The sequence below is a fragment of the Gopherus flavomarginatus genome, chromosome 15 (assembly GCF_025201925.1).
Source record: "Gopherus flavomarginatus isolate rGopFla2 chromosome 15, rGopFla2.mat.asm, whole genome shotgun sequence".
In the NCBI taxonomy this organism is placed as follows: domain Eukaryota; kingdom Metazoa; phylum Chordata; order Testudines; family Testudinidae; genus Gopherus; species Gopherus flavomarginatus.
The window spans coordinates 11,914,688-11,940,904 of NC_066631.1; the positions used below are offsets into that span (position 1 = coordinate 11,914,688).

A 26,217-nucleotide genomic window follows, 5' to 3' on the forward strand; every position below is an offset into this window, starting at 1 on the left:
AGAGAAGCAGTGCATTTGGAGCAAAGAGTCTTCTGGCACCTTACAGACTAACAGACTAATGCATTTGGGACATTCTATTATAGCACTAATTGGAGGCACTGAAACATGACTAATATATTTATTTTTTTGAACAACTCAAAGAAAACTGACTTAGAAATACATTTCTGTCTGCATTTCAATGCTTAGTGTGTTGCTTCTCCCAAGCCCATCTATTTCTGGAATTATAAAGTGCCTTGTCTACACATAAAAGGAGCACTGCCCTTTACTACACTGGTATAGTTAAAGCAATACAACTCCTCTGGTGTGGACACAGTTACGCTGTGCTTATACCAGTGTAGCTTATTACCATAAAGACAAATAAACTATATCCATATATTGCACCTTTCTACTGTCATAACTGTGCCCACACTAGGGCTTATACCAGTGTAACTATAGTGGTCAAAGAAACAAAAAAAATCACAGCGCAAATGATAGTTTTATCAGTACAAGAACTGTGTGTATACCAAGCCTTAGTGTTTAGGCAATTCCAAAAAACTCACTCACCTGTTGTTTGTGGTACTTGGTATCATCCACACAGCTCATGAGAGCATGCTGTAATCTCAAAGATATTTCAGAGGGCTCCAGCCTTCCTCTAAGTTTTACACAGGAAGCGGTTTTCTCCAAACCTCTGGTAAAAGTTTGCGGAACAAGGTGGCTGGCTAATTCCAACTCTGTCAGTAAAAGGGTTCTCTTGTTTCTTTCATCAGAGAAAGAGGCACTATTTATTCTCTACTCTATGGGTATCCCTCAATGTTAGGACCTGCAGAACGTAGCAATAAATATGAACAGACTCCTCTGGAGAGCTAGTCCTTTAGCCTGCTTGTTCTATTAAGCAAATTTATTTCACCTGCTAATGGACCAGTTCACTCAGACCAGTTCAGTACTCTGAGTTTTGACTGTGCTATGGATGATGCTTACAAATAAAATCCAACCATTTGAGAAAGAGAGAGAGGGAGAGACTGCCAGCTTAATCTTACTTCAGACTGAAACATTTTAAACCAACTATTGTTACAGGTAACACTTTAGACCATGACAATAGAAGGATTAGAGAGAAATATTGCTCCGTTTTTTCTCGTGTTTACACTTTGCACATTTGACAGGCCTTGGACAGAGTCAGTTTCATGGTATCCCTGTAGAAACAGTTTCACCTATTTGTGTGGTTTTCCCACAGTTACAGAAGAGATTAAAAAAAATAGGAAAATGTGATTGCAAAACCACAAAAATTGGCAAGACAACTTGGGGACAGGTGCAGCGCCTGAAAATACATACATACTTCACTTTTGCAAGTGATGGGGTTTCAAGTTGATAGTCTTTGTTTAATGCAATAGCTGTCGAAATGGCATCCTCTCAAGAGCGGGCACATTTGTATAAGTTTGCAGTAACAATGTCTAGATCATGTTCGCACACTGTAATCAGATGCATGCAGGTCCATGTACTAAAACTAAATTTCGTAGTTTGAGTCCGGGATGTCTGCATTAGTACATCCTTTGGGCAGTCAGGATTCCAGGCATCCAAGAAGGAATTGAACAGCCAACCAGTCTCACAGAAAAATTGCAGCAAAGGAGAGACTACATGGATGTGTCCATGGAAAGGGATGGAGAAGAGGCTTGGTCTGCCTTAGCCCTAGTCTTGATGTTTGTGGGTATTACTGTCTGAATGAATCAGCTGTTTCCGTTGATTCCCTAGGTTGGGAACTTGTTTGTTAGGGGATCATACACAAATTCTACGCTCCTGGAAATTCATCATCTGTCTCTGAAAGGAGAATTACATAATCCCTAAAGCTTCACAACAAAGAAACAAAACAGACAGTTGTGGTAGAGGAAGGTATGCAGTTCTGCTTTAATATCAGCCATCAGCACCATGCTGTCTGTCTCCCCCTGCTGCCAGCCTCCCTCCATTATAACAGAACATTTGCTCACAGGGTTGTTACAAAGTAGAGACCTGCTCACACTTACCCTGCTCATAGGCCTCCATCCCACTCTGGTCAAGGGTTTAAGAGCACCGAAAGGCAGAAGATAATAGAGAATAGTCATAGGCCAAGAACGGAGTTTCAGAGCAGGCCTAGACATACAGCTCAGCTGGCCCAACCTCCGCCTCAGGGCCAGCTGGGGGAATTGCAACCTGTAGGATCACACACACACAAGACGGTCAGCCAACTCAGCCTCAGAAACACCAGCTCCCGAGTGATTCTGCAACTCCCTGCTCCCTGACTTTGGTTCAAACCTGCTCCTTTTCCAAAATACAGGACCAGGTCACTTCAAAAACGAATATGAGGTGCCTGACGTTCATTGGCACAGGACAACTTCCCTTACTCATGCCTACTGGCAAATTAATTAAAGGCAAAACATTTTGCATTAAACAAAGTCTGAGATACAGGTGAAAACAAGGCTGCAACTGGTCCAGCCAGCTAACGCTAGAACATACACAATATGTTACAGAACACCAACAGGGAAAACCCAGGAACTTATTCTTCTGGTGTTTGAAAGAAGTAGCTACTTGAGAGGAAACATTTTCCCATACCCTCTCCCGCTCTTGGAGAGTTAAGAGTGATCAGCACATTAAAGAACTTTGAAAACTAGCAATAAAATCCCTGTTTAGGGCAAAAGTGTTAGGCAAGTGCTGAGGAAAGAACAGATGATATTCCAGTGAAGCAAACAGCCACAAACTCAGGGCAATGTCGTCTCTGGCTCCAGGATTTAACAAGGTCTGGCATTATGGGAATCCTGCGTTTCAGAAGTTCTATCTACAGTGCTGTTCCTACATGCAACAGTGGGATGAAACTGACCTAATCCTAGACTCCCATTGTGTTGAGGGAGAGACAGCTGCAGTACCATAAGCACAATGTGCTGCTGCTAAGGGAAAGGGAAGTGTATACACTTGCTTCTCTCTCCTGCCTGTCTTGAGCAGCAGCAAGAGAGAATCATGCCTATACCTCCTGGTCTCTTTAGGTGAGCCCCAGAAAAAGGCAGCAGCAGAAGCTGTCAACATTAGATAGTACCCTGCTGGCCGTACTCTGACTGTATTGTGTCTAAGTCCTATAAAGGATCACAAAAGCCACTGGGGACAAACTGAAGTACTCCTGCAGCAGTCCTCAGAGACAAACAGAAGTGGGATTTGTGAGTTAGCTATTTGGGCAGTGTGCACGGAGGTCAAAAGGCACCTTTCAGGTTTTACATTCCTTATTAGGCACCTCAAACTTAGACAGATGATACAAGAACTAACACACATATTGTTAGTGCAGCAGGGTAGTTACTATTTATGGCCCATTCAACCTTTGGCCTCTTAAGCAACTGTGTTTAGGTGGGTTTTCTTGTGAACTAGATGCCTGAATTGAGAACAAACTCATTTCACATAAAGAGCCATCTATGACTTGTGGTCATTACCAGTCTGGGCCAGAACTGAAGCAGTGACTCAGCATGGAAAAGCTCCACACGCCATTCCTGTTTCCATGAGACATCTCATTGCTCCAGTTTATGCTACGTCCGAGTCTTCCCTGGGCAAACTCTCTTATTCCTTTCTTCTCCTGGGGTCTCCCAAGGGTACCTTATGCTTAGCCTCATTCTCAATACTTTCTGGGTCTCAGCATTAGGTTAATGTCCACCCGACTCAGGACAAAACATGGAAGTCTGTTTGGCATTGTGCTAACTGCTGAGGAACAATTCTTCTCCCTGCATCTTTGGAGGGGACACAGTGTTCTGAGCATGACTGTATGTGCATGCTGATGGGAGGGGAAGGCTCCTGCTACAAGTTATTTTGAAGATCGCTCCCATCCCTTGCAGGATGAAAAGATTTGAAGACTGAGCTGTAACACGCTCTACAGTTCTCTCCAAGACAGAAAGGAGCTGGGAGACTAGGAAGGGCCAAATTGCCTTTTTCGGGACTTGGGTCAAAAATTAAAACATCACCTGAGCAGCTGCTACTACCACCATGTGGGCTGAAGATGGTGCATTTGGCTCACCGATTTACTCTAGGCTAACGTTACTTCCGCCAAAGCCAGAGAATGGCTGTGTGCTGGAGTGCAAGACAGACCTGAGTAGCTGAAGTATTGTCTCAGCAGCACTACAGCAGGCCTCAACAGCGTGAGGCAAGACCAGTGCAACAGCACAGGAATAAGAGACAACTCACCTGCAGCTCCTCCTCCCTCTCATCCGCCAGGGCCCAAGAGCCTGACAGAGAGATGGCCTCTCCAAGAGTTTAGGAGGACAAGGTACTGCTCTTCCCTCCCATCTCCTTCTCCCTCCCTTCACTGCAGACGATCATGAACCAATCCCTGCAGAGCTGCATCCTGGCAGCTTGCTCTAAAACCCCCTTCCTTCCCACCGTCTTGGCCTGGTTTTAGAGGATTCCCTCTCTAGATTTTTTGCTCTCCCATTGATTAGAAGGGAATCAGAAGAGAAAGGAAACCTCCTCATTTCTCTTGTTGTACAGCAGCAACCCCTCCCTTGCCAATTCAGCGCAGAAGGAGATTTATAGTAATTAGGCCAAACAAAGGCTTTGCAGCTGGTCGTCACTCCTGCCCCTCTACATTCCCTTTCTCATCTCTCCCTTCAGTCGCCATCCTGCAAAGCAGAAAACACCAGACAGTACCTGAAACGGGCTCTCCTATTTGGTGTGCCCCCAGCAGAGCCAGCTGGGCCTGGACTGTCCAGTTGCGGGTGCTGCTCCCCGGCACAGCTGCCGCTGTTCCCTGAACGTAGCCTTCGGACATGAATTTTAACTTTGCGAAGGTTGTAGCAAGAGGGAGGAGGGTTAGATAAAGCTTTACAGCATCTCACCATTTCCCTGTGTGCAGATCTGGTCCCTGCAGGGTGTTTGACTGACACATCATCAGGATGGCGGTCGGTCGTAAGTCTCAGTCTCTTTTTTTCCTCTACCTCCCCTTCCCTTGCTCACTTCAGCACAGGAGGGAGGACACGACGTCACAGCTCCTAATTCCCCCGCTGGTTTGTCTCCGACTTCCCTCTCTGTCTCTTTCCCACTTGCAACTCGGCTACAAGGTTCCCAGCTATTGCAAACAAACAGGCATTGTGTCACACTTCAGCAACCCTCTACAAAAGCAGCTTTGTGTGAGTTAAAAGCAACCTGTGCCTACAAGCAGCCCCTGCTCCTCTCTAGTCAAGTTTGCCATCGAAGCTCAACTCCCAAACAAACACCCTGCAGTCTCAGGCTGCTAGGAACTAATGCACTATTATCAGAACTGCAGCTCGCTAGCCATGCACAGTTATCCCAAGAGCCAGCCTGAATGCGAGGCTGGGAGGAGGAGGAGGAAGAATGGCGGAGAAGAGGAGGAGGGAGATAACTCATTGCTTCAATTCTGCACTGCAGTAACTGCAGCTAGATCAGTTCTGGGCTACTGAGCAAGCAGATGTGTATGCAAACACTCACTCTGCCAGAAGACCCTTTCCTTCTCACACCATCCAGCCTGGGAACAGAGAAGAGGAAAGGGAGGGAACAGCTTTTCTATCTCATACAGTCCAGTTAGAGACCAACACCCATCTCAGAAACACCCTTTCCATCCCACACTGTCCGGCAAGGGAGCGGGCCGAGACAGAAAAAGGGAAAGAACCTTCCTTTACAGATATACTTCCCTGCAATGAAACAAAAGTTTCACCGCCAGCTTGAGAAACAGGCTCTGCAGAAGTTCAATAGATGCTTTATACAGCGTGCAGTACTTCGACAATTTTTACATCCAGCAGAACGCAGAAGCCAAACCGCCAGTACCATGAGGCCAAGAGGGATTTTTGCAGTCTTGAAGGCTGCATGCCCATTTTGTCTGGCACAGCTTTTGGAATATTCATAGGGTCAGAAGTTCTCTTCCACACTGCAAATTATATCTGAAAGCTCTTGACTAAAAACTGGCATTCCTGTATCTCTTGGCTGCACCTGGACTGCTAACGAGGGAAACTGGCAGCAACAGGAACCCAGAGCCAGAGATCAGAACTGAGCTTATACCTGACTTCTGTGTCAAGTCCAATACCAGAAATATTTTATGGTTCAATATTTAAGCAAAATGGTTAAACACTAATGTTTTAAGTCAAAACTAAGGTAGATGACAGTTTAGTATCTCCAAAGCATGCCCACCCTGCTAGTGCCACAAGTGACGTGGAGTGAGCCAATAAGGACGTTGCTGCATTAACCCAAGGTTGGATAGGATGTTATATATTGTGCTGAGGAGAAAAGAGAAAATGGGAGGGAGGGGCAATATTTGGAACCGTGTTTAGTGCCAGCCTGAGAGAACCTTTCAGGAGGAAATTCATTTAATAGAAATGTATTGGAGACAAATTATTTATCACAGATCTGTTACAAGAATCAGGTATAGACTGATTTTTTGCAACTGTATATTAAAGGGACACTAGTAAATTACAATCTTATTAGTTTTAAAAAGAGTTAAAAGTAATTCCAGGCACTACGCCTACCCCTTTTCCCCTCCTGCGATCCCCTGCCAGTTTTCGTGGTTTTATAATCATGCTGTCTTATGTTTTACAATGCTTCTCTCTCTTCTGTTGCTATGTGAAATACCCAGATGAAAAGGGGAAATTGGCTATACACGGGGAAAGTGTCAAAATTCACAAAGAAAAAGCTGGAAAAATAGCCAAAACATTTCCTTTCTGTCACAGACAGGAATATTAGGAGTTCCTAGCAATAACAACAGGTGCAAATTTTCAACAGAAGTGTGATTTAAATCAACAGTGTCCCTTTAAAAACACTTAACTAAACCAAAGTGGAAATCATCTTCACCACCAAGATCACAAGAAATGCTCAGCATGCATGCAAGTTCCAGAATCTGTGACAAGGGAAAAATACAGCACTGGCACAGAAAGGCCAGGAGATGAACAGTGCTGTCTAACAAACTTTTTCTCCTCCTCCTCACATTCCAGACATGCAGGGACGCCCACACACAAGGAGCCCGCACAGGGTTTTCCTCTTTGCTGTGATCTTCATCTTATTCTCCAAAGGACCCCACCCCCCCCTTCACATTTGCCATGGATGAGGGAAAAGCCAGAGCAAACAAGTTTCATCTGCACTCACCATTTATTCTACTCTTCCTTTAAAAGCATGTGAGGTAAATACACATTTCAGCACAGTCTATTTCAGTAGAAACAGCCCAAACAGCGCTCTCCTTTCAAAGAACTTACCACATCCTAAATCAAGGCGGCAGGGGATTATTTCCCCAAGATTTTACGAAAGAGTGGAGTGAACTGAACAGCGAACCTGCACCCCAGAAGTGAATGAACATTTAAAATATAATTCCATTGTTTCATGTTGATACTACTGTAAATTCAGATAAAGTTCATAGAAAGGGCACACGTGGTGAAGGCTACTCCCTTTGGGGCAAAAACATGTCATGATAGATTCACCTTCCTAGGTGAAGTTCCCAGGGAGAGAGATGGATTTCAGTGCTATATAAGCCAGACTTCTCCATGGCTACACAAAGCTCACCTCCTCTAAGTAAGAAGCCTTACATTTCTTTTATGTTCTGTCCTACTGACCCCATTACACTCACCAAGACGCAAATACCTGACTATTACCCATGGATGAGAGCCTGCCCCTCCTCTTGGCTGAGACCTACTTAAATATTGACATACAAACATACATGGCGGGTTGCCATGTCAGCAGCTACTGCACAGGAAGGATTAAGGATACAGTAGGGTTTGGCTGTTCAGAATTTAAAGATGCCTGCAATGGAACAAAGGGGAAATGACTGGATCCTGGACCATGCCAACCCTACCCTCAGCCCAAGTGTTCTGAGGAAGGGCGAAGGAAGGGACTGGCCAACTGAGACTGGGCATCAATTACTGAATCCTCCTCTCTCTGCTGAGGGATGAATGTAATGGATTTACACCTGAACTTCTTCTTAAATCTCAGGATAGTGCTGCAAAGCCCCTCTTACTAGCTTCACTGATGGACTCAAGAGTTCTCTAACTCTTCTCTATGGGGAGTCTGGGGCTTAAGCCCCAAACCACTCCTACCTCCTTGAACTCATCCAGAATGCATATTAAGTGAATAAAGGAAGTAATGCAGGTGCACCATTAATCCCCTGAGGAGAATTATCTAATAACAAAACAGCTAATCTGTCAGCTGTGCAACTCAACTCTGCTCCATCAGTTCATACAAGCATCATATCCAGTGACCCAGTTTAACTACTGGTCGTCTTATTATTTCTCCAAGCCCTTCCCTCAGGACTCCAGAAACACTAAGCCTGGGGATTTAAAGGAATCAGAGACTGGATTAAACACACAACTGTACATTAAACTGAAATGACACGAGCACACGGGGCTGGGTTTAGAATCATCCAGTCTGGATGCTAGAAGCCTCTCCCTCCCCACTTCCTTCACTTGTTAACAGTATTGCCATTTAAAATGGATGGTCTAACTTAACACATACTGCTGGGGAAAGCTGTATGGTTAAGCACAAGCCATAAAAGTGGAACAAAAGAAAGTATCAAGCAGCAAAGATAGGGGTATTCTGAGACCCACATCACACTATTATACAGAGGAGATCCGCTGATAGTGACTGTATTAGTTTATCATCAATAGTTTCATTCCTTTCCCCTGGCCACAGTTAATATCTTCTGTTTAAACTTATATGTACAAAAAAGTATCCTCTTCCTTCCTCACCACTTTATTATTTTGCAGAAATCCAGAAGGAGAAACAATAGCTTCCTCAACAGCCAATCAATCAGGAGATCCTGCTATTCTAAGAGCATACCAAGTAACTGCTTTTGGACGTTAGGGAAACAACTGTGGATTGGCTGTTTTAGCAGTCACATGATTTTTAATGCTGTATATTTCACACTCTGGATTCCTGCTGGCACATATGTAAACCTTAACTCTCTTTGTGAGTCTCTAGGCACTGACTGCGAAATGTACCAGATGCCCTGATACAGCAGGTCTTTTTTCCATCTCTAGTTTCGAGGATTCTCTTGCCCATTTTTTATCTCAAACACACTTCCTGTAATTCCCCCTTCTAAGAGAAAGGTTTGTGCAATTAGCTTCCTTTAAATGGATAGTTGAACTTCTCAAACAGAAATAAATCAGCTATTTAGAATGGCCATAAAACATTTGTTTATTTAGCTCTAAAGACTGCACAAAGTTTTTGGTAAACAATTATTGATCTCTTCTCTGGGGCGAGGAAACATGTCTTATCTACTTTCATAAAGCAACATGTACATTTATGGCACTCTAAGTATTTTGTAATATAGTCATCTCTATGGTTCTATACGCATATTTAATTTCATATGCTATCTGATAAAATGCCTTTCACCCAAGATATTCATAAAGCCAATTCCCTTCTAGGATACAGACATCTAAAATGGAAGCATATTGGGCGGGGGGGGGAATGGTTGCTTTAGACTTTCCTACTAAAACGGAAAGCTCTGTGAAGCACTCTAGAATCCTCAGTTGGAAACTGAACAAAAAAACTGTGAGGCCTCACATACAATTCAGAAACCTACATACAATCCTAACTGAACAAATACTTCTTTTAAAAAGGGACTATTAACTTTGTAAGTGTTGGTTCCTCAGATCAGCGGAACGGAGAGATTTCTAACACACCAATTCCTTTGTCATTTGGCCTGAAAACCCAAGAAAACAGTGACTAAGAATTGGTGGTCTGGAAGTCTGAAAGTGCTTACCTTGGCTGTACAGCACTCCTGGCAACTGCGGAGGCTGACTCTGAATGAAGCTTGTTTCAGTTCCTTCACAGATTTCTTGTTTTTAATCTACCGAAATGTGACACTGACCTGGCATTTTTGTTTGGGTTTTCTAAGATAAGTGAACAAAACAATGGAATGTAACCCACATAAGTGTTCCTCACAAACGCACAGAAGATTGGTGCACCAAGGGGGAGGAAAAAACCCTAATCCATGCCCTGCAGAAATCACATGCACTGATGTGTCCACATGCCCATCCTATTAGTCCCAAACCATGGTCCTGTGTCCAAGATCAGCTGATTGTGACTTTCCGGTTCTAAACGACTTCTTCCGTTTCCTGCCAGTGAAGCTGGATGTACCCACTACATTTAAGTAGGAGTCTGCTGTACTGTGGAGAGCTACATGCTGTGCAGTTTAGTATTACTCTCTTCAACAGAACAATTTCATCAAGAATGTGAAACTTGAGATAGTTTTGTTTTCAGCTGGATGGCTTTCTGTGGAGAGCAGGATGATTTTGTGAGACCACCGCTAAACTCAACAGGCCACCAGACCCCAATCATGATCACCCTGTACCTTGAATAATACTAAATCCCAGCCCTCTGGCCTGACACTGAATCCGATCAACCCAGCACCCTGCTAGACAAAGGAAGCTGTGTCTACGCATGCTGAAAGGCACAGAAATAAGAGAGAGGGTTAACATTAAAGCGATCTGTGTTCTTTGTTACCCACACACCTGCTCTGAATAGAAAGAAAGTATTAACCGAGCTGCCTATGCAACTTTCTATACCCTTAAAACTACCCACTGATATTGCAAAAAATGTTCAGTTAGTTCATCAGGATTTCTGAGCTGTAATCCTCTTCTCATGTCAAACAAGTAACAAAACAATCATCTCTCACATTTATACAGTTTTTAACAGTTTATACACTAAATTCAGTAAATGTGGTGAACACCCTTCTGCAGAAAAAATACATTTTACTAAAATATACCAACAAATTATTTCCCTTCCAGACAGTAGGTATATGTATTTCACCTGCAGCTGTTGCTGTTGGCCAAAATAAGCCTCTAAAAACACTCCAGGAGAATAACTTCTCAGATTCCCAATGGCTGGCTGGCTCGCAGTCTGTCTACTAGATCTGATCTGACCTGCTCTTTGCTTTAAGAAAGCAGCATGATGCAGCTAGTGCTCCTGTCCAGCTCATGTTTCAGCCATTCAGACTCCAGGGTGGGAACTGTTAAGGACGTCTCAATATCATCAAAAGCATCTGCATTCCCACAAAGCCCCGGCTCTCTTTTTCCCCTTTAAGAGGAGGAGACAAGGCAGAAAAAACTGGAAGGAAACTAAAAAGGAAGGGGATAAGATTGTATGACAACATAGTTTTCAGTTCCCCAGATGGCTTCCCAGAAGTGCGTTTACAAAACAGCAGACTCATATCAGGGGCTTGGGAGATAGTATCTAGGCCTCCCTTAACAAATCACCAACTGAAAACATATTAAGACAGTTTAGGGTGAATACCAGGGAAAGTTTCTGACAGTAATGTTGGTTGATCATGGAACAGTCTCCCAAACAACCATATTATTTGGGAAATTTAAAAATTATATGGACAAAGCACCAGAAAATGTTCACTACAGAGCAATTCTCCAGACCAGGGATAACATTTGATACCAGCTGGATAGCAGAGAGCATGTATGTAAAATGATCCAGTTTGAATTTTCTGTTGCTGTTTCTTGACGTTACCAGAAATGTTGATGTACATGTTTCCAGCCAAAGAGTACATACAGTTTTATAAAACCCTTCAGAACATTTAGATAGATTGCTCAATAGTCACAGTTACACACATTTCAACAGAAGGTGTCTTGTGCAATGGAAGAGACACTGTAGCAAAAACTATCCATCTGAAAACACAGTTTGAACGTGACATTGAACTCTACATCATCTTAGGCTGGCTGAAAAATGTAGGGGAAATTGCAGGCAAAACTTCTGCCACCCCACCCCATCATTCCCTCTCTCCCCCGTTGAAATTTGAACCTTTTTGAAATTTTCTGATCAGTGCTACAAGAAATCAGATTTCTTTTGTATAATTAGACATATGTCCATACAGCACTCAGGCATCAGAAAAAACAGAGGAGAAAGTATGACATGTAACAGGTCATCTGGTCTAGGGAAAGGATTTTACTCTGCACCGGCAGAAGAGCCAGAGTATGGAGTCGCACAGGTGGAGGATTTTTCATGGATTCTTTCTTGGGATATCCTGGTCTATGATTCAGGATCTCCCATCACAGAACATACTATTACTACTACACCACGTGCTGCCTTACTGAAATGGTACTGAGTAATGCTGCCTCACTTGTCCACAAGCAGCACTACAGAACTATCCCTGTGCTACCCATCCACCTCAGTAGGAAACACTGATTTGCCAAAGTGGTGAGCACCAAACAGATCCCCAAACATGAATTTAGGGACCTAACTTTAGGCCTCTATTTTTTAAAGTCTTGGCCTGTGATATGAAGCTTTCCCCCTAGCAGAGCTGGTTTTCACCCTGTTATCTGCCACATACGATATCAGATGTCACTATAAACTAGTGCCACCTCCTAAGGTTCACTGGGTTCTCTCTAAAGCTACATCTTTACTTGGTTTTTGCCACTCATACTATGACAGCCACCATTACACAAAAAATAGTATTGCAAAACAAATTAGATAAGAACTGTGTAAGCAAATAACGGACAGCAGTAATGAATAGCTCTCTATTTAAACTCTACTCATCTTGTCACACTGTTTATCCAAACTCACTCTTTGGCCAAGGTTTCCCTGTGTAAATTATGCTATCTGTATATCAACAATGCCACAGTATCAACAGAGAAGGAAGCGGGTGGAATTGCTCCTGGATACTATATATCCAGGATACTAGGCACACAGAGACCTTGGTCAGGAAATGTTCCCAGATAGATTTGCGCTTACTGCCTCAAATTCCTTCTTCCACCTATATGATAAATATCTACCTCTTTCATTGACAGCTCTCATCTAATTAAATGAAAGCTAATCCCTTTTAGTAATCACAGCAAGAGACATACCAATAACATCAATCAATTCAAGCTATAAGCCACAGGAAACTTATAAAGAAAGGTCCAAGCCAGAAACCAAGTGTTCCCTGTTCTCCTGTCATAAATATTTTCATGATCTGTAAAATTCACTGAAAAATAGCACATTTAAATAAAATTAACTGAAAAATAGCATCAACTTTACTGCAGTGATATCCTCAAACAAACCAGTACTGTGCTAGTGTGTAAGAACCAGTTACTGAAAATGACTGTACTAGTTTCAATGATGTGCAGCATCAGTGGTGAAAAAACAAATGAGATACGTAAAATTTCAGCTTTAAAGAAACTACATGTGACATACAGCTCTTCCATTCAGGACTGATTTAATGCTTTGATGAAGGAAAATCATGAGAAGACAACAAAGCCTTGAGAACAATATTTAAGCCTTCGTTTAGTGATAAATATTAATCAGACATCCTGTATGAAAGTTTTCAAAATATACTTGAGGCAGAGAGAAGAAATTGCTTCTATCCAGTTTCATTCTTTGATATTCCAACTCTACTTTTTTGTTAATCAAAATGAATCAATATTGACATATTATATATAGTTACATACTAAAAGAATTCAAGTAGAAATAATTATTTTCAAATTTATTTCTGATTATGTACGAATATATACACTTTGCTAAACAGAATTAAAAACCAAGCTCTTTCACAAGGGACCATATTTACCTATGTGTTTTCACCAAACCTAGCACAAATAATACGCGTTTTGCCAGTTATCACCCAAAATACTTCACTTCAGGAGAATATTTAAGTCTTTAGGTATAAGAATTAAAACAACTAGATGTAGAATTCAAAATGTGACATCGTAGCAAACGCTAGGATTTTAGGAAGGTATTTATTTTTTACCGTGATTAATGGATTCATCTTATACAAAGCAAAAAAACAAATAATGTTAAGTCATCAGGTGAATCTTTCTCAGTGGAAACCCATATATTGAAGGAGGATAAAAATAATTGTATTTAAAGTAACTATTGTAATACTTGAAATTAGACAATTGTTTGAATCTATTTTTACTATTTATATAATGACTATCACAATATTGTGACTAGAATTGTGCATCAACACATATTGGTGTCAGTGTTTAGTATTAAGCTACATATTTATTCTCCTGTATGTTTATATCTATAGTCAGGACCACAAAGCATTTAAACATATGCTGTTATATTTGTGATAAAAATAAATGGGTCGTGCTTTTGTGCCAGTTATATATAAATATATATTTTAATTGAAAAAAAATAGGTCCAGCATTTTAAATAGGAGTTTTATTCTTCATAGTGCCCCTTTTATGAGCTACTTTTGTTAGCCCGTGGACCACACTACAAACAGGAACTATTTTTAGATACTTGGGAGGGGCAGACATTATGGTGATGGGGACCATATATGCACAGAGAGATTAGATTTTACCCCTACACTCACTGGCCCTGGACAGCTGACCTTGTGTCAAAATAGTGTATGGGTCACCTCGGAGACCACAGACACCACAATAAGATGACCTAGACTAGGGAGAGACTCCCTGAATATATTACGTCTCTAGCTGCCTTTCCTGCAGAAGTGAATCTCTTTCTACATGAAATTGTCAGGTTGAAGAACACAATATAGGATAGTCTGACTTATGTCTCTTCAAACACACACACAACCCAGGACCTGCGGAATTAGAAACTGCATCAGAAGACCAATACTGTTCAGAAGTTAGGGGTATGCACAGCAGCTTCTTTCCCCAGTCCAGTACTGCAGCATTTCAGATGCCTCTCATATCCATAAAAAGAACATGAGTACTTGTGGCACCTTAGAGGCTAACAAATTTATTTGAGCATAAGCTTTCATGGACTAATTTTGTTAGTCTCTAAGGTGCCACAAGTATTCCTGTTCTTTTTGCGGATACAGACTAACATAGCTGCTACTCTGAAATCTCTCATATTCATGTTTTCTCTCTCTATAAGCTGTCTGTGGGCTCATCTCCTGGTCTTATAAACAAGGAGATAACCCTCTTCTCTCCCTTGCCAAGTTTGCTTCCACGGATGCCAAAAATGCACAGAAGGGAAATAATGCAAAACCATAAGTCAGCAAACATAGATGCTCCAGTTTCCAGTGAAAGGCTATTATTTTGTTCAAACCCTCCATTGTTTGTAACACCCTCTTTCAAGTCTGAAAATTGTTTCTCTCTTTTCCAGGTATTTCCCATTTGGCAGCCTTCCCCTCCTCATTCCATGAAAACATACAATGGAGCGTAAGCCAACAAAGAAGGTACCTGAAAGGCAGTGGGAAAACCTGTCAGTATGCTGTGTGTGTACCTGCTCACCTGGAATCCTGTTTACACGTTTGAAATTCTTTGTGCAATTCCCCCCAACACAAATAAATCCTTCAGTACTAGTCTTGTCTAAAGCTAAATCTATGCTTGCAGCTCAGAATTTAACAGCAATCCCAAAAAACCCAAGCCAGGGTATTAACACAATGGAATAAAAACAGTCGGGTAAGGAAATATTCCAATTTCACACTTCCAATGAACAATGAAAAAAAATTTTTTTTTAACTATGAAAAATACTTTAGGGTCCTTTTAAATACGACTACTCCCCAGAAACTTACAAGTCCCATTTATGGTACGTAAAGCCACAAAATATTTTACTAACCTATTCTAAATAAGCTCAAGCAGGTTGGGAAAGGGAAGCATGGAGGACAGATCACAGATAGATTCCTCACAAACTGTTACAGTCCAAACTGTTCACATCTGGACTCTTCGGACCAAATCCAATTTGGGTCCCAAGTAAAGGTCAGTTTAGGAATTCAGTCTAGTCCCTAATATACATATGTCCAAAACACAACTGACCAAGCACTCAGAAATGGAAGAGGAACAGAAGGATGCTACAGGTGTGACTGAGGCAGAGGAGCATGTCCTGCACTGGCACCAGACCCTCATTTTCAGAAATGCCAAATTTACTCAAAAACAGAAAACGGGGTGGGGTGAATAAAGTAGTTTGTAACTAGCTGCCTGTATATTCTGCAGCAAAAGAAACCTAACATATATATTATAAACTGTTTGGTCAATGTGGAACTGTATATTGTATTTAATGTTCTGTAATCATCTGTTCATTAACAGGGTTGTGTATTTTTTTTTTGAAATGGGTCATTTAGGGTACTACAGAACACGTCCATACACCTGATATTCATACTTCAGCTTCACAACAACTTAAAGACAAAGTGACAACACTAAAGATCTACAATCACTAGAGTAGAGAAGGAATCACCTTTGAAGGGACAAGCTCTTCTTAATGGTGTGGATGAGCTAGAATCATTAGAGATTAAGATGATATTCTTCTGCAGGAAATAGTTCTCAGCAGATGTTCACAAGGGATCTAGATAAGAATTGCCTTCATACTAATTCTGAATAGTAGTCACATTTGCATGGTACACTCCCTATCCAAGAATCTCAAAGTTTTTCACAAATATTAATTTAGCCTCAACTTTCTTGTGAGACAAACAAGAATTACCCATGCTTTCATAGGGGAAGAAATGAACGCATAGAGAGAATGTGTGACTTGCCAAAGATCATGCTACAACTCAGTGGCAGAAGTGAGAACACAAGTAATTCCTGATTCCCACTCCTTTGTTTATGAATTAGACAGAGCAATCTCCTTCACATGCTGTAGACACATTTGTTATCCAGTAGGATAATAAACTCATCACAAAATATTTTTCAATGCTTTTATATGTAACTGCAGAAGGCCACTACTGTAACATATATACCAAGGGTCGGCAACCTTTCAGAAGTGGTGTGCCAAGTTTTCATTTATTCACTCTAATTTAAGGTTTCACGTACCAATAATACATTTTAATGTTTTTAGAAGGTCTCTTTCTATAAGTCTATAATATATAACTGAACTATTGCTGTATATAAAGTAAATAAGGTTTTTAAAATGTTTAAGAATCTTCATTTAAAATTAAATTAAAATGCAGATCTCCCCGGACTGGTGGCCAAGACCTGGGCAGTGTGAGTGCCACTGAAGATCAGCTCGAGTGCCGCCTTCAGCACATGTGCCACAGGTGTACACGTGCCCTGATGTACACTGACTGTATTTCCTGCTTTAATAAAAAATTAGCTACGGATGGCTTTGTGTGGCTTTTATGCTAGATTCCATTTCAATACTCAACAGTTAGCAAATTTTTCAAAGTGCATTAAATCTTCAGATATGCTACCAACTCACTAGCATTGTAAGAGTACTCCAAGGCTGGGACATGAGAACATTTCTTCTACTGAGCACAAGAACTGAAATTCCTTTAGAATCGCTGCAAACCCCACGCCTTATGCTTTATGCCAGCCAATCATCTTTAAATTCTATCACTAAGATACAAGTAAAAAAGAAACTGCCTTAACTGTCCAAGCTGCATCTGTTACAATTGTTAGAAGAAATGTGTTGGCTGTACTAAGAAGAGAGAAACACCTACAGTTCTTAATATGTCATTACATTGGCTTTAGCAAGCAGGACTGAGAGGTGAGGAAAAACGCTTTATATCTTCTGTTGGTTCTGGTAACAGAACACAGTCCAATTTTTCCCCTTGTTGAAAGGAAGCAGAAAAGTATGTAGCAAAATGTGGCATGTGGTACGAACTCATCACAAATATCTTACCTCCCATTCGCTTGCAAGCTTGATTGGTATCTCAATGCCCATTTTCTCCAGCTGCTCCTCCTTATATTTTTCATATTGTCTGTATCCTGCATATCCCCCACCTGTGGCCACCAGAAAGTGAAAGGGGCGCAGTCGGAATGTTCGCACTACTGGTGCAGCGTGAAGCTTTCTCCTGTCTAACAAGAAAAGGCAGATCTTTAGGAAACAGGACAGCTACAGAGTAAAGACGAAGTTATAAGGGAGGAAGGTCAGATCAGATACTGAGAATGTTATAGACGCATGCAGTCATGTCCCACTGACACACAAGATGCATACAAGGTCCTGTTATTGAGGATGCACATACATAAAGATGGGTCACTGCTGACAGCAGCCACTTCCTGAAAGCATGACTTGTGATTTAAAAGTATCACTGGTCCCCAACCTCCGTATCAGAAGACACTCTGGAAATCATGAAAATCTTGTTTTCTCAGATTGTTTGTCTGGGGCCTGATGAAAACAGCACCCATTATTGATGCATGAGGAAAGGAGCTGACAATATTTCCAGTACAAACCCAGTACAAACTTTAAACAGACAAATCACGAGAAGTTAGCTGAAGGCTGACACTGGCATGATACTGACCAAAACCAAAAGATCATATCCAGAATTCCTCCAGGGATTTTAAATATCCACTGGAGTCGTAAACGTCACCTGATCCCATTTCCAGCAAACAGATGGGAAGTACACTTGAATTCTAGCAGAAATGTAAAGATGAAGGCTCTTTCTACACCAGAAGCTTAACTGTTCTAACTACAAAAATATTTAAATATGGTTACTGCTTACACAATTTCCCTCTCCAAAGCAGACAGGGATAGTATCAAACTGTATTATACCCCTCCCACTAGGAAGTGGGGATCTAGAATATCATTTGGTTAGCACAGTTCTCAGCGATACAATCCTGTCAACACTGCTCAGGGAAGCTGCACTGGCACCTTGTAGCTAGCATCAAACACATTTAAGTAAGGCTGTAATTTCATAGACTTTAGAACAAAAGGGACCCTAGTCTGACCTCCAAGGGCAGCCTCCCCATTGGTGAATCGAACCCCAATCTCCCTTGTGACAGACAGGGATACTCGCCACTAATAAGGAACATAGTTGTTCAACGTGCTGCTCCCAGTGTGTGCAGGATGGAAGCGTTTAACAAACTGCAATGGCTATGGAGGATTTTTGTTTTTTCTGTTTTTTAAATGTGCTCTTATGTTACTCCACATTTAAATGCTCTTTCCCATCTTTCTCCCTCTATTTCTCCCTCCATTTGATATATGCATTACTGTAATTACTCCGGAGGGCAGTTTGTGCCAAAAATTTAAAAATTCTTCACACAATATTTTAGAAGTCTGCAAATTTTATTTGTCAAATAAATGTGGAGACTCCAGCATGACACTGAGGAGCACAGGCCACTAGCTGCATAAAGGTGGTAGATCACTGTGCAGCACCTCCCACTCCTTCCCCTCGGACATGGACTCAGCAGTGAGGATGCACCCAACCCTGATATAGCACAAGGACTGGGCCTGCCCCAGAAACACCCCAGGGCCCTGCCCCTCCGTGCTAGGTGCACCAGGTATGTGCAGGCAGGCTCAGGAAGGTAGGTTCAAAGTGTGGCGGGGCTTAGTGTGGGGGAATCCAAGTGTGGGTTAACAGGGCTCTGTGTGGGGCAATCTAGGTGCACGTGGCTCAGTGGGGGACCTGAGTGCGGGGGGATTGGATGCACAGGGACTTCTTGGGGGATTCTGGGTGCAATGGTAATGGAACTGTGCAGTGGGGTCCAGGTGAAGGTGGTTGGGGCTCAGCGGGGGGGGAGGGGTCTGGGTGTATCTGGGGATAGAGCTTGGCAGAGGGGTCTGGATAAGGGGGGCTCAGTGAGGGATTCCAGATGCTGGGAGAGTGGGGCTCAGTGGGGTGGGGATCTAGGTGGTTGGTCGGGGTAGTCCAAGTGCAAGGGAGTGGGGCTTGTCATGAGGGGTTCTGGGTGCGGGGGTGGGGGGTGAGGCTTGCAGGATGGGTTGGGTATGACGGGGTCTGGATGCATAGGGGTTGGGTGGATGGGGGAGCAGCTCCCTGTACAGTGATCCCCCCACCTCTGCAGCTGAGGGGAGACAGGTGCAGGGGGGTGAGTTTGCAGAGCTACATCTGGGGGAGAAATATGGGGGTGGGTCGGACATGGCCCCAAATGCCGTGCAGAGGAAGAGGAAGTCCCGTCTTTTCCAGTCCAGCCAGGACTAACAACTGAGCCTGGCCGAGGGTAGGAGCCACCAGCTGGGTCTTCCTCAGTCCCGCCCCTTTCCCACTGCAATTTACCTCTCTGCTGGCTGCCCAGGGCACCTGAAACATACTGCTGGGGAGGGTCATATGACCACTCTTGTGGCTTCCCTTTGCTTCCCCGTCAGAAAGTCATTTTTTCTGTGGAAAAGCAAAGAAATCTGCGGGGAACATGAATTCTGTGCATGCACAGTGGCACAGAATTCCCCCAGGAGTAATTACTCCTCCTGCTGGCCCCCTGCAACACAGTTCGCCTATGCTTCATTTGCTTTTCTGATTCCCTATCTCCATCTTTGGCTTTGTATTCATTTCCTCTACTCTACCTTTCCTGCAATTTGTTTGCTCTTCACATCATCTGTTTTTCACAGATTCCATTTATATAGCCCCCTGGGTTTCTTTTATGGTTTACCACTATCTTTTTTCTACATTTGCCTTCCCATCTTCAAATAGTCTGTACCTTTATTCTCCCTTGTCAGCTGGGCACATGGTCTGATATATACTTGTGTAATGGGACCTGGGACTAAAGGAGCCTGCCTTGAGGAAATAAGCACCATTAGTCGTCAAGATCAATTACTACAAAGTAAGAAAGCATAGCCTCATACATGAGGATCAATCACCAATCTAGGCTGGATCATCGAGACTCATATTAATAAGGTACATTGCCCAATCTTGGGCAAGGAACAAACAGCTCCACATCACAGTATTTTAGATTTAGTTTCTATCTTTATATATGGCGTCCCTCAAAGAGGTGCTACCTCACCATGGTTAAATATTAGAAGTTTTACAGTGAATAATCAGTTGCTGGACACAGAAACAAGGCATTATATAGAATTACAGTATAATATAGCTTTGTGGTTCTCACCACAGAGGTCCCAGCTACCATAGCTTTCATGGCTAGATGGTAAGGGGGATCCTGAAACCCTATGGTTAGATGCAGGCAGGGGAGGAGGGGTGTCCCCGAAACTTTTTTCGGTTGTAGCATTGGGTCATGGTACGGAAAACATTGAGAACCACTAACGTTGCTAATAATAATTGTTACTTGGCAAGCTCCTCTTGCACAAGAAACAAGCCTTACACATTGCAATGTTTCCATTTTCTGGCAAGGAGGATACTTCTATGCTGCATTGTTACAGAGCAACAATGAGAGAGCAATAATAGCGAATGCTAATACCAGTATATTACAATAGCAGCACAAAACAAATGAGGGAAAGTGACTGCAAAAAGTGTTCTCCTCTCAAAATCTTTATAACAAAAATGTTGAAAAATCCAGGCCTAATAGGCTAATTGGGTATTTTAAAATGTGTTGACAATTCTGATATTCATACTACAGCCAATCTGATACCACATCATTAATGTACCACATCAAAGAGGCAGCACTAATGAATAAGAATCACTTGGTTTTGGAAAGAACTACCAAAGGAAAAAATCTGTCTGGGTGTAGACTCAGTGGGGAGTTAGGAAGCACTGCCCAAGGAACAAGGTCCCAGAATCAATTTTCCAAAGAACTGGGTATCATCTCATAGCATTCCTCTGAAGAGTGGATGAACCAGAATCAAACACGAAGGGCCTGCTCCTGATCCCACTGAAGTCAACAAGTAGCACTGAGCCCTGAGGTTAGGAATCCCTTACAAACTAGCATATTATTTAAGAAACAAGAATATTGAATTGTGAGGCATCTAAAAAGGACCAAATCCCTTTCTAGTAATGCGGCAACACAATGGTAAGATGGTTTAAAAAATCTGTGAAGTTTTAACCATGAGCAAAAAACAACTAGCCTAGTATGCATCATTTTCAGTGTCTGGATGCTCTACTAACCTTCAGTGCTATACTAAAAAAGGAAACTTGACAAAAGGACCCATCTATCAAGTTTTTGCCTCACTGAAGTCTTGTTTACTTTATTTAATTTCATTTTTATGCACATAAACTTAAAAAAGTGTACTCTGATCAATGTACCTTAAAATCTGTCTTTACATATAATTAAGGCTGTGACTTCGTCACGAATGTCACGGAATCTGTGACTTCCAAAGACCTCCATGATTTCAGCCTGCTGAGGCTGGAAGCTGCAGGGCCCTGCTGCTGCCTGCGGTGGCCGGGAGCTATGGCTCCCAAGCTCCCGGCTACTGCTGGCATGGGGTACTCCATTGCTCCCGGCTCTGGGAAAAAATAAAGAATGTGGCAAAAAGGTTCTGAAGCTCCAGGAAAAAAGTTTACGTCAAGAGGAGGATATTCAGTAAAGGATGGGGAAAATTTAGAATTGTTAGATGTTTGAGGGGAAGTCTCATTTATTTCTCTTTGAATTTATAAAAATATCTATAGCCACCCATCCTATGCTCAGGGCACCTGCCTTAATAAATAAATATGAACAATGTCCAATAGACAAAAAGATATCAATCAAAGCCCTCTAACACACAGCTGCCCACCTCCCCTAAAACCAAAGGGGGGGGGGGAAGAAAAAAGAGGCTTTGCAGTGTGCCCAGAAGTTAACAAATCTAGGCTCCGGTGAAAATGAAAGGGTAGCGAGTTCCAAAATCAAGGCATCTCTCAAAGAAGAGCTCCCTCCTATTTATATCCAGGAGACTCCAGATCAAGAGTCTCTACTGATTTCAGCTGTGATAGTATGGCATGAGGAGGAAGTTCTCTCAGGTAACCAGATCCCAAACCATTTAGAGCTTCATGGATAAAAATTTAGTACCTTGAATTCAACTTGCTCAAGAGTGACTGGAAGTTTTATCTTCTCCACACTCCCCAGCACAAGTGCCACAGTATTTCTAATTCAGGAAATGTGGGATCTAACCTTTGATCTTTGGAATGGCAGTGTAACATTCTGTGCCTAAGTCAAGTTATTTTTTCTGGATGAACCTCCATCTCCTCGTAAAGGACAAAATAGGTTTTCAAACTCCAATGTGACAAGATTGCAGAAATTAGGTACTTATTTTGGCAACAGTGCCATGTTCACGGCAGCTGATACTGCCCAGTGACTTCAATTGAACATCCCATTCCCTAAGGATATTAACAGTGACGGGAGTTCAGCAGTAAGCTGAGCAAGGAGCTAAGGAAAGCTTGTGTCTAGGCAGATTTAAACAAGAGGAAACAGCATCTGAGTAAGTTTAGGTCTTCGGATTAATGTTAGAACTCTGTACAGACAAGATCAAACTCACAGGTTGTTTCAGACCCCTTCTAACCTCTTAATCGGGGTCAGCAAACAAGGAGAAGTGGAATTTTCTTTCTCTGGACACAGGGCAGGACATAAGACCCTGCTGCAACACTTCCCCCTCCTCCTCCACCACCACCCACCCAGAACAAAAGTGAACTGTACAGAGCAATAGTCTATTGGCGGTGCTCGAATTCCACCAAACACTGGGACTTTATTGAACAAGAAAATTGTAGCTGTGTAAATATTAATAGGTTACTATGGATTAATTTAAAAGAATCACCCCATTCAGAAATGTACACACATCCTTTAGCAAAGGCTATTCTACGGGTTTGGGACAGAACTAGAGATAAAATAAATTCTTTTCCCTTGGCAGTGACACCCACTGCAAATAATCCATATTTTAACTCAACTCATGAACCAGAGAATTTTAAAAACTGGGAGAGACATCAAATACATACATGGTTGACCAGCTGTTCACCAAAGAATTTTTTAAACTTATTTAGAAATCAAAATTAACTTTAACTGGTCCACTCTCCCATGGTACCAGTACCTTCAAATTAGGTATTATGTTTCTTGTCTAGAAAATTTGTTTTATATAGAAAGCTAATTTTAATAGAAGCAATGGCTTTTGGATGATTAGGAAGTCCTCCTCAAAAATCTAATTTATATCAATCTTTGCAGATAGCTTTCCTAATGAAAAAACTCCATATATGACATGCTGGGAAAAGGACCTAGATAGACAAGCTATCCTAGAGGAAAGGGGTTTGAACTGGAAAAGAGGACCTGCAATCTCAGTCTGTAGCACACTAAAACAAAATTTCTTTAAGATACTGTTTCAGAGGTACTTGAGGTACCAGTTGGTTAAAAATATATGTATAGACTAAACGAGGATAAATGTTGGAGAAATTGTGGTAGAAAGATTTTATGTATATATGGTGGACAAGTCCAATTGTTAGAGGGCAATGGAATGTAATATTGGATTACTAATCATAAGTTGTTGGATATTTATTACCAAATGATCCTGGGGCTTCCTTGTGGACCTGGTCACACTCAAAAGAATTAATCTTCCATCTCCTGGTAACTGCTAGACTACTGATAACCTCTCATTGGAAAAAAACAAAAAGCGTCCAAAACTAGAGGAATGGTTCAAAAAATGGGTAGTTATGGGGAAATTAACGCAGAAATTACATACTCAACACAGTAGACAGAAGACAAATGGACATTTAGATATCTGGTTGCTATTTATTCAATCCTTGGACAAACAAACAAACAAAAGTACTTTTTCACATAACACACACTCTGCCTGTGGAATTCATTGCCAGGGGATGCTGTGAAGGCCAAAACTATAACTAGGTTAAAAAAAGAATGAGATAAATTCACAGAGGATGGGTCCATCAATGGCTATTAGCTAAGATGGTCAGGGACACAACCTCAGGCTCCGGTTGTTCCTAAGCCTCTGACTGCCAGATGCTGGGACTGGACAACAGGGGATGGATCACTTAATAAATCGCCCTGTTCTGTTCATTCCCTCTGAAGCATTTGGCACTGGTCTCTGTCAGAAGATAGGACAATGGGCTAGATCAGTGTTTGTCACTATTTTTGAAGTGTGGGCCACTTTGGCAAAAAAATTCAATGTGAGAGCCACACAGGGTGGGGCTGAGGGGTTTGGAATGTGAGAGGTGGCCCAGGGTAGGGCAGAGAGTGATGTATGGGGGTGAGGGCTCTGGCTGGGGCTCTGGGGTGGGGCTGAGGATGAGGAGTTTGGGGTGCAGGCAGGTTGAGAACAACCCCCAGCCCTCTCCCTGCTAGCAGCAGCTAGCTCTGGAGAAGGAGCCTCTCTCCCCACTGCCAGCAGGCAGCACAGGAGCTCTAGGGCCAGGGGAGAGGCCCACAGCTGCACTTCAAGGCCCAACTTGCTCCCCTCCCCAGGTCACTGCTGCGCGGCTATTTATAGCCTGCTGTGCGGCTGCGCAGCTTAGAGGGAACTTAGGGAGCCGCACTTCGGGTCGATGGGAGCTGCCACTGGCTCGCAGGCCTTGTAATGAACACTGTGCTAGATGGACTATTGCTGTAATCCAGTATGGCCGTTCTTCTGTTTTTCTTACGTATATTTGCCTGCAGAAAAAAACAGCACACCTGTCCAATATTTTTAAATATTAATGTTTGATACTTGCCTGGTTTGATAAATAGGAGTAGAGTCAGTAGTCTCACTGAATTTAATAAAATCACTAGAAACAACACATCTTGGATGGTGCTAAGAGGTTCACTCTGTAATATGGTGACACCTTATTAATGAGAGATTTGATTATTATATTACTGCATAATGTTTCTTTAAACACAATAAAAAAAGCTCACAATTGTAACGATCATTTAGTTTCTGATATTTATATGGCAAGGATTTATCAAACTTCCTAAATAGACAGTTATATGAAAACGAACTGTAATATTTGCCCTCAATGTGAGAGGGCCATGCCCAGATGGGCAGCATAACTATGAGGGTAAACATTTTGTACATGCTACTGCATTTTAAGCCTTGCTCCAGCTACATGGAAAATTATGCTGGATTTTAACTCTAAGCTGGAAAGGCGACAGTCCTTCCCTTAGCCCTGCCCTGATTCCCAAGTTCAGAGTCGTTAAGCCTACAAATAACTTGGAGTTCTAATCAACCTTAAGTTGTATTTAATCCTTCCACTTGTTACATGGCTGAAATTTCACTTCAAGGTCACAATTTATGTCCTGTTTTGAGGGAAGTATTTTAAAAAAACAAAACAATAAATAAAAGTCAAAGAGGTTTCAGCCTGCTAATCTATCTGCTAAGCTCTGTTGCTTTTCTTCTTATTATTCAGGATACGTTAAGCCTGATGTCCCCATAGTAAATCATTCACTTCACAGCGTAAAACTCAAAACTATCATCTCAGAAGATTTCATATTAGTTAAAATGGTGTGGTTTATCGTCAGATTTATTATCTATGATTATGCTATTACGCAGAGCTCAGTATGCATCCATACAAATGCCTTCACCTTCACAATTTCTGTCCAGCAAGACCTGCAAGATAGACAGACCTGGCTTGGTTCTTGGGCCACAGCCTTTTTGCCACAGGTACTCACAAGTAATTAGCTATCAAAGGAGGTCAGAACAAATAACGAAACCAGTCTACAGAAAGATGAGACTTACTCATTAATGACCCAACCTCATTCCAAGTCTCTTACAAAATGCTGACTCAATTACTTTGACTGGTTTTAAAACAGGTATCAAAAGAATAGCAGTTTTGAGCTTCAGTATTTGCGGAAATAGGACATTGCCAATACCAGCTCTTTAAAAATTCCCTAGAGTACACTTAATGGCCCAGTA

General features: G+C 42.1%; 2 protein-coding genes across 13 annotated transcripts in view; one reads left to right on the plus strand and one right to left on the minus strand.

Moving 5' to 3' along the window:
- Nucleotides 1-16,871, plus strand: part of SFI1 (SFI1 centrin binding protein) — a 79,238-nt gene extending 62,367 nt beyond the window's left edge. For both annotated transcript variants that reach the window (XR_007769435.1, XR_007769437.1), the window contains one exon: nt 14,965-16,871. The gene's annotated coding sequence lies outside the window, so the exon portion shown is untranslated. The remainder of the gene's footprint in view (nt 1-14,964) is intronic.
- Nucleotides 1-26,217, minus strand: part of PISD (phosphatidylserine decarboxylase) — a 39,661-nt gene that overhangs the window by 6,451 nt on the left and 6,993 nt on the right. For 2 of the 11 annotated variants that reach the window (XR_007769440.1, XM_050923612.1), the window contains exons 3-4: nt 25,036-25,150; nt 17,416-17,587 (exon numbers count right to left, since the gene is read on the minus strand). Coding sequence is in view for 10 of the 11 variants with exons in the window: in XM_050923612.1 (XP_050779569.1) it covers nt 17,416-17,587; nt 25,036-25,150 (287 nt within the window). In the remaining variant the exon portion in view is untranslated. Of the gene's footprint in view, nt 1-1,994; nt 5,045-10,722; nt 10,981-17,415; nt 17,592-25,035; nt 25,151-26,217 lie in introns of those variants that run through there. The other 9 variants (XM_050923618.1, XM_050923614.1, XM_050923613.1 and 6 more) reach the window with 9 other exon arrangements.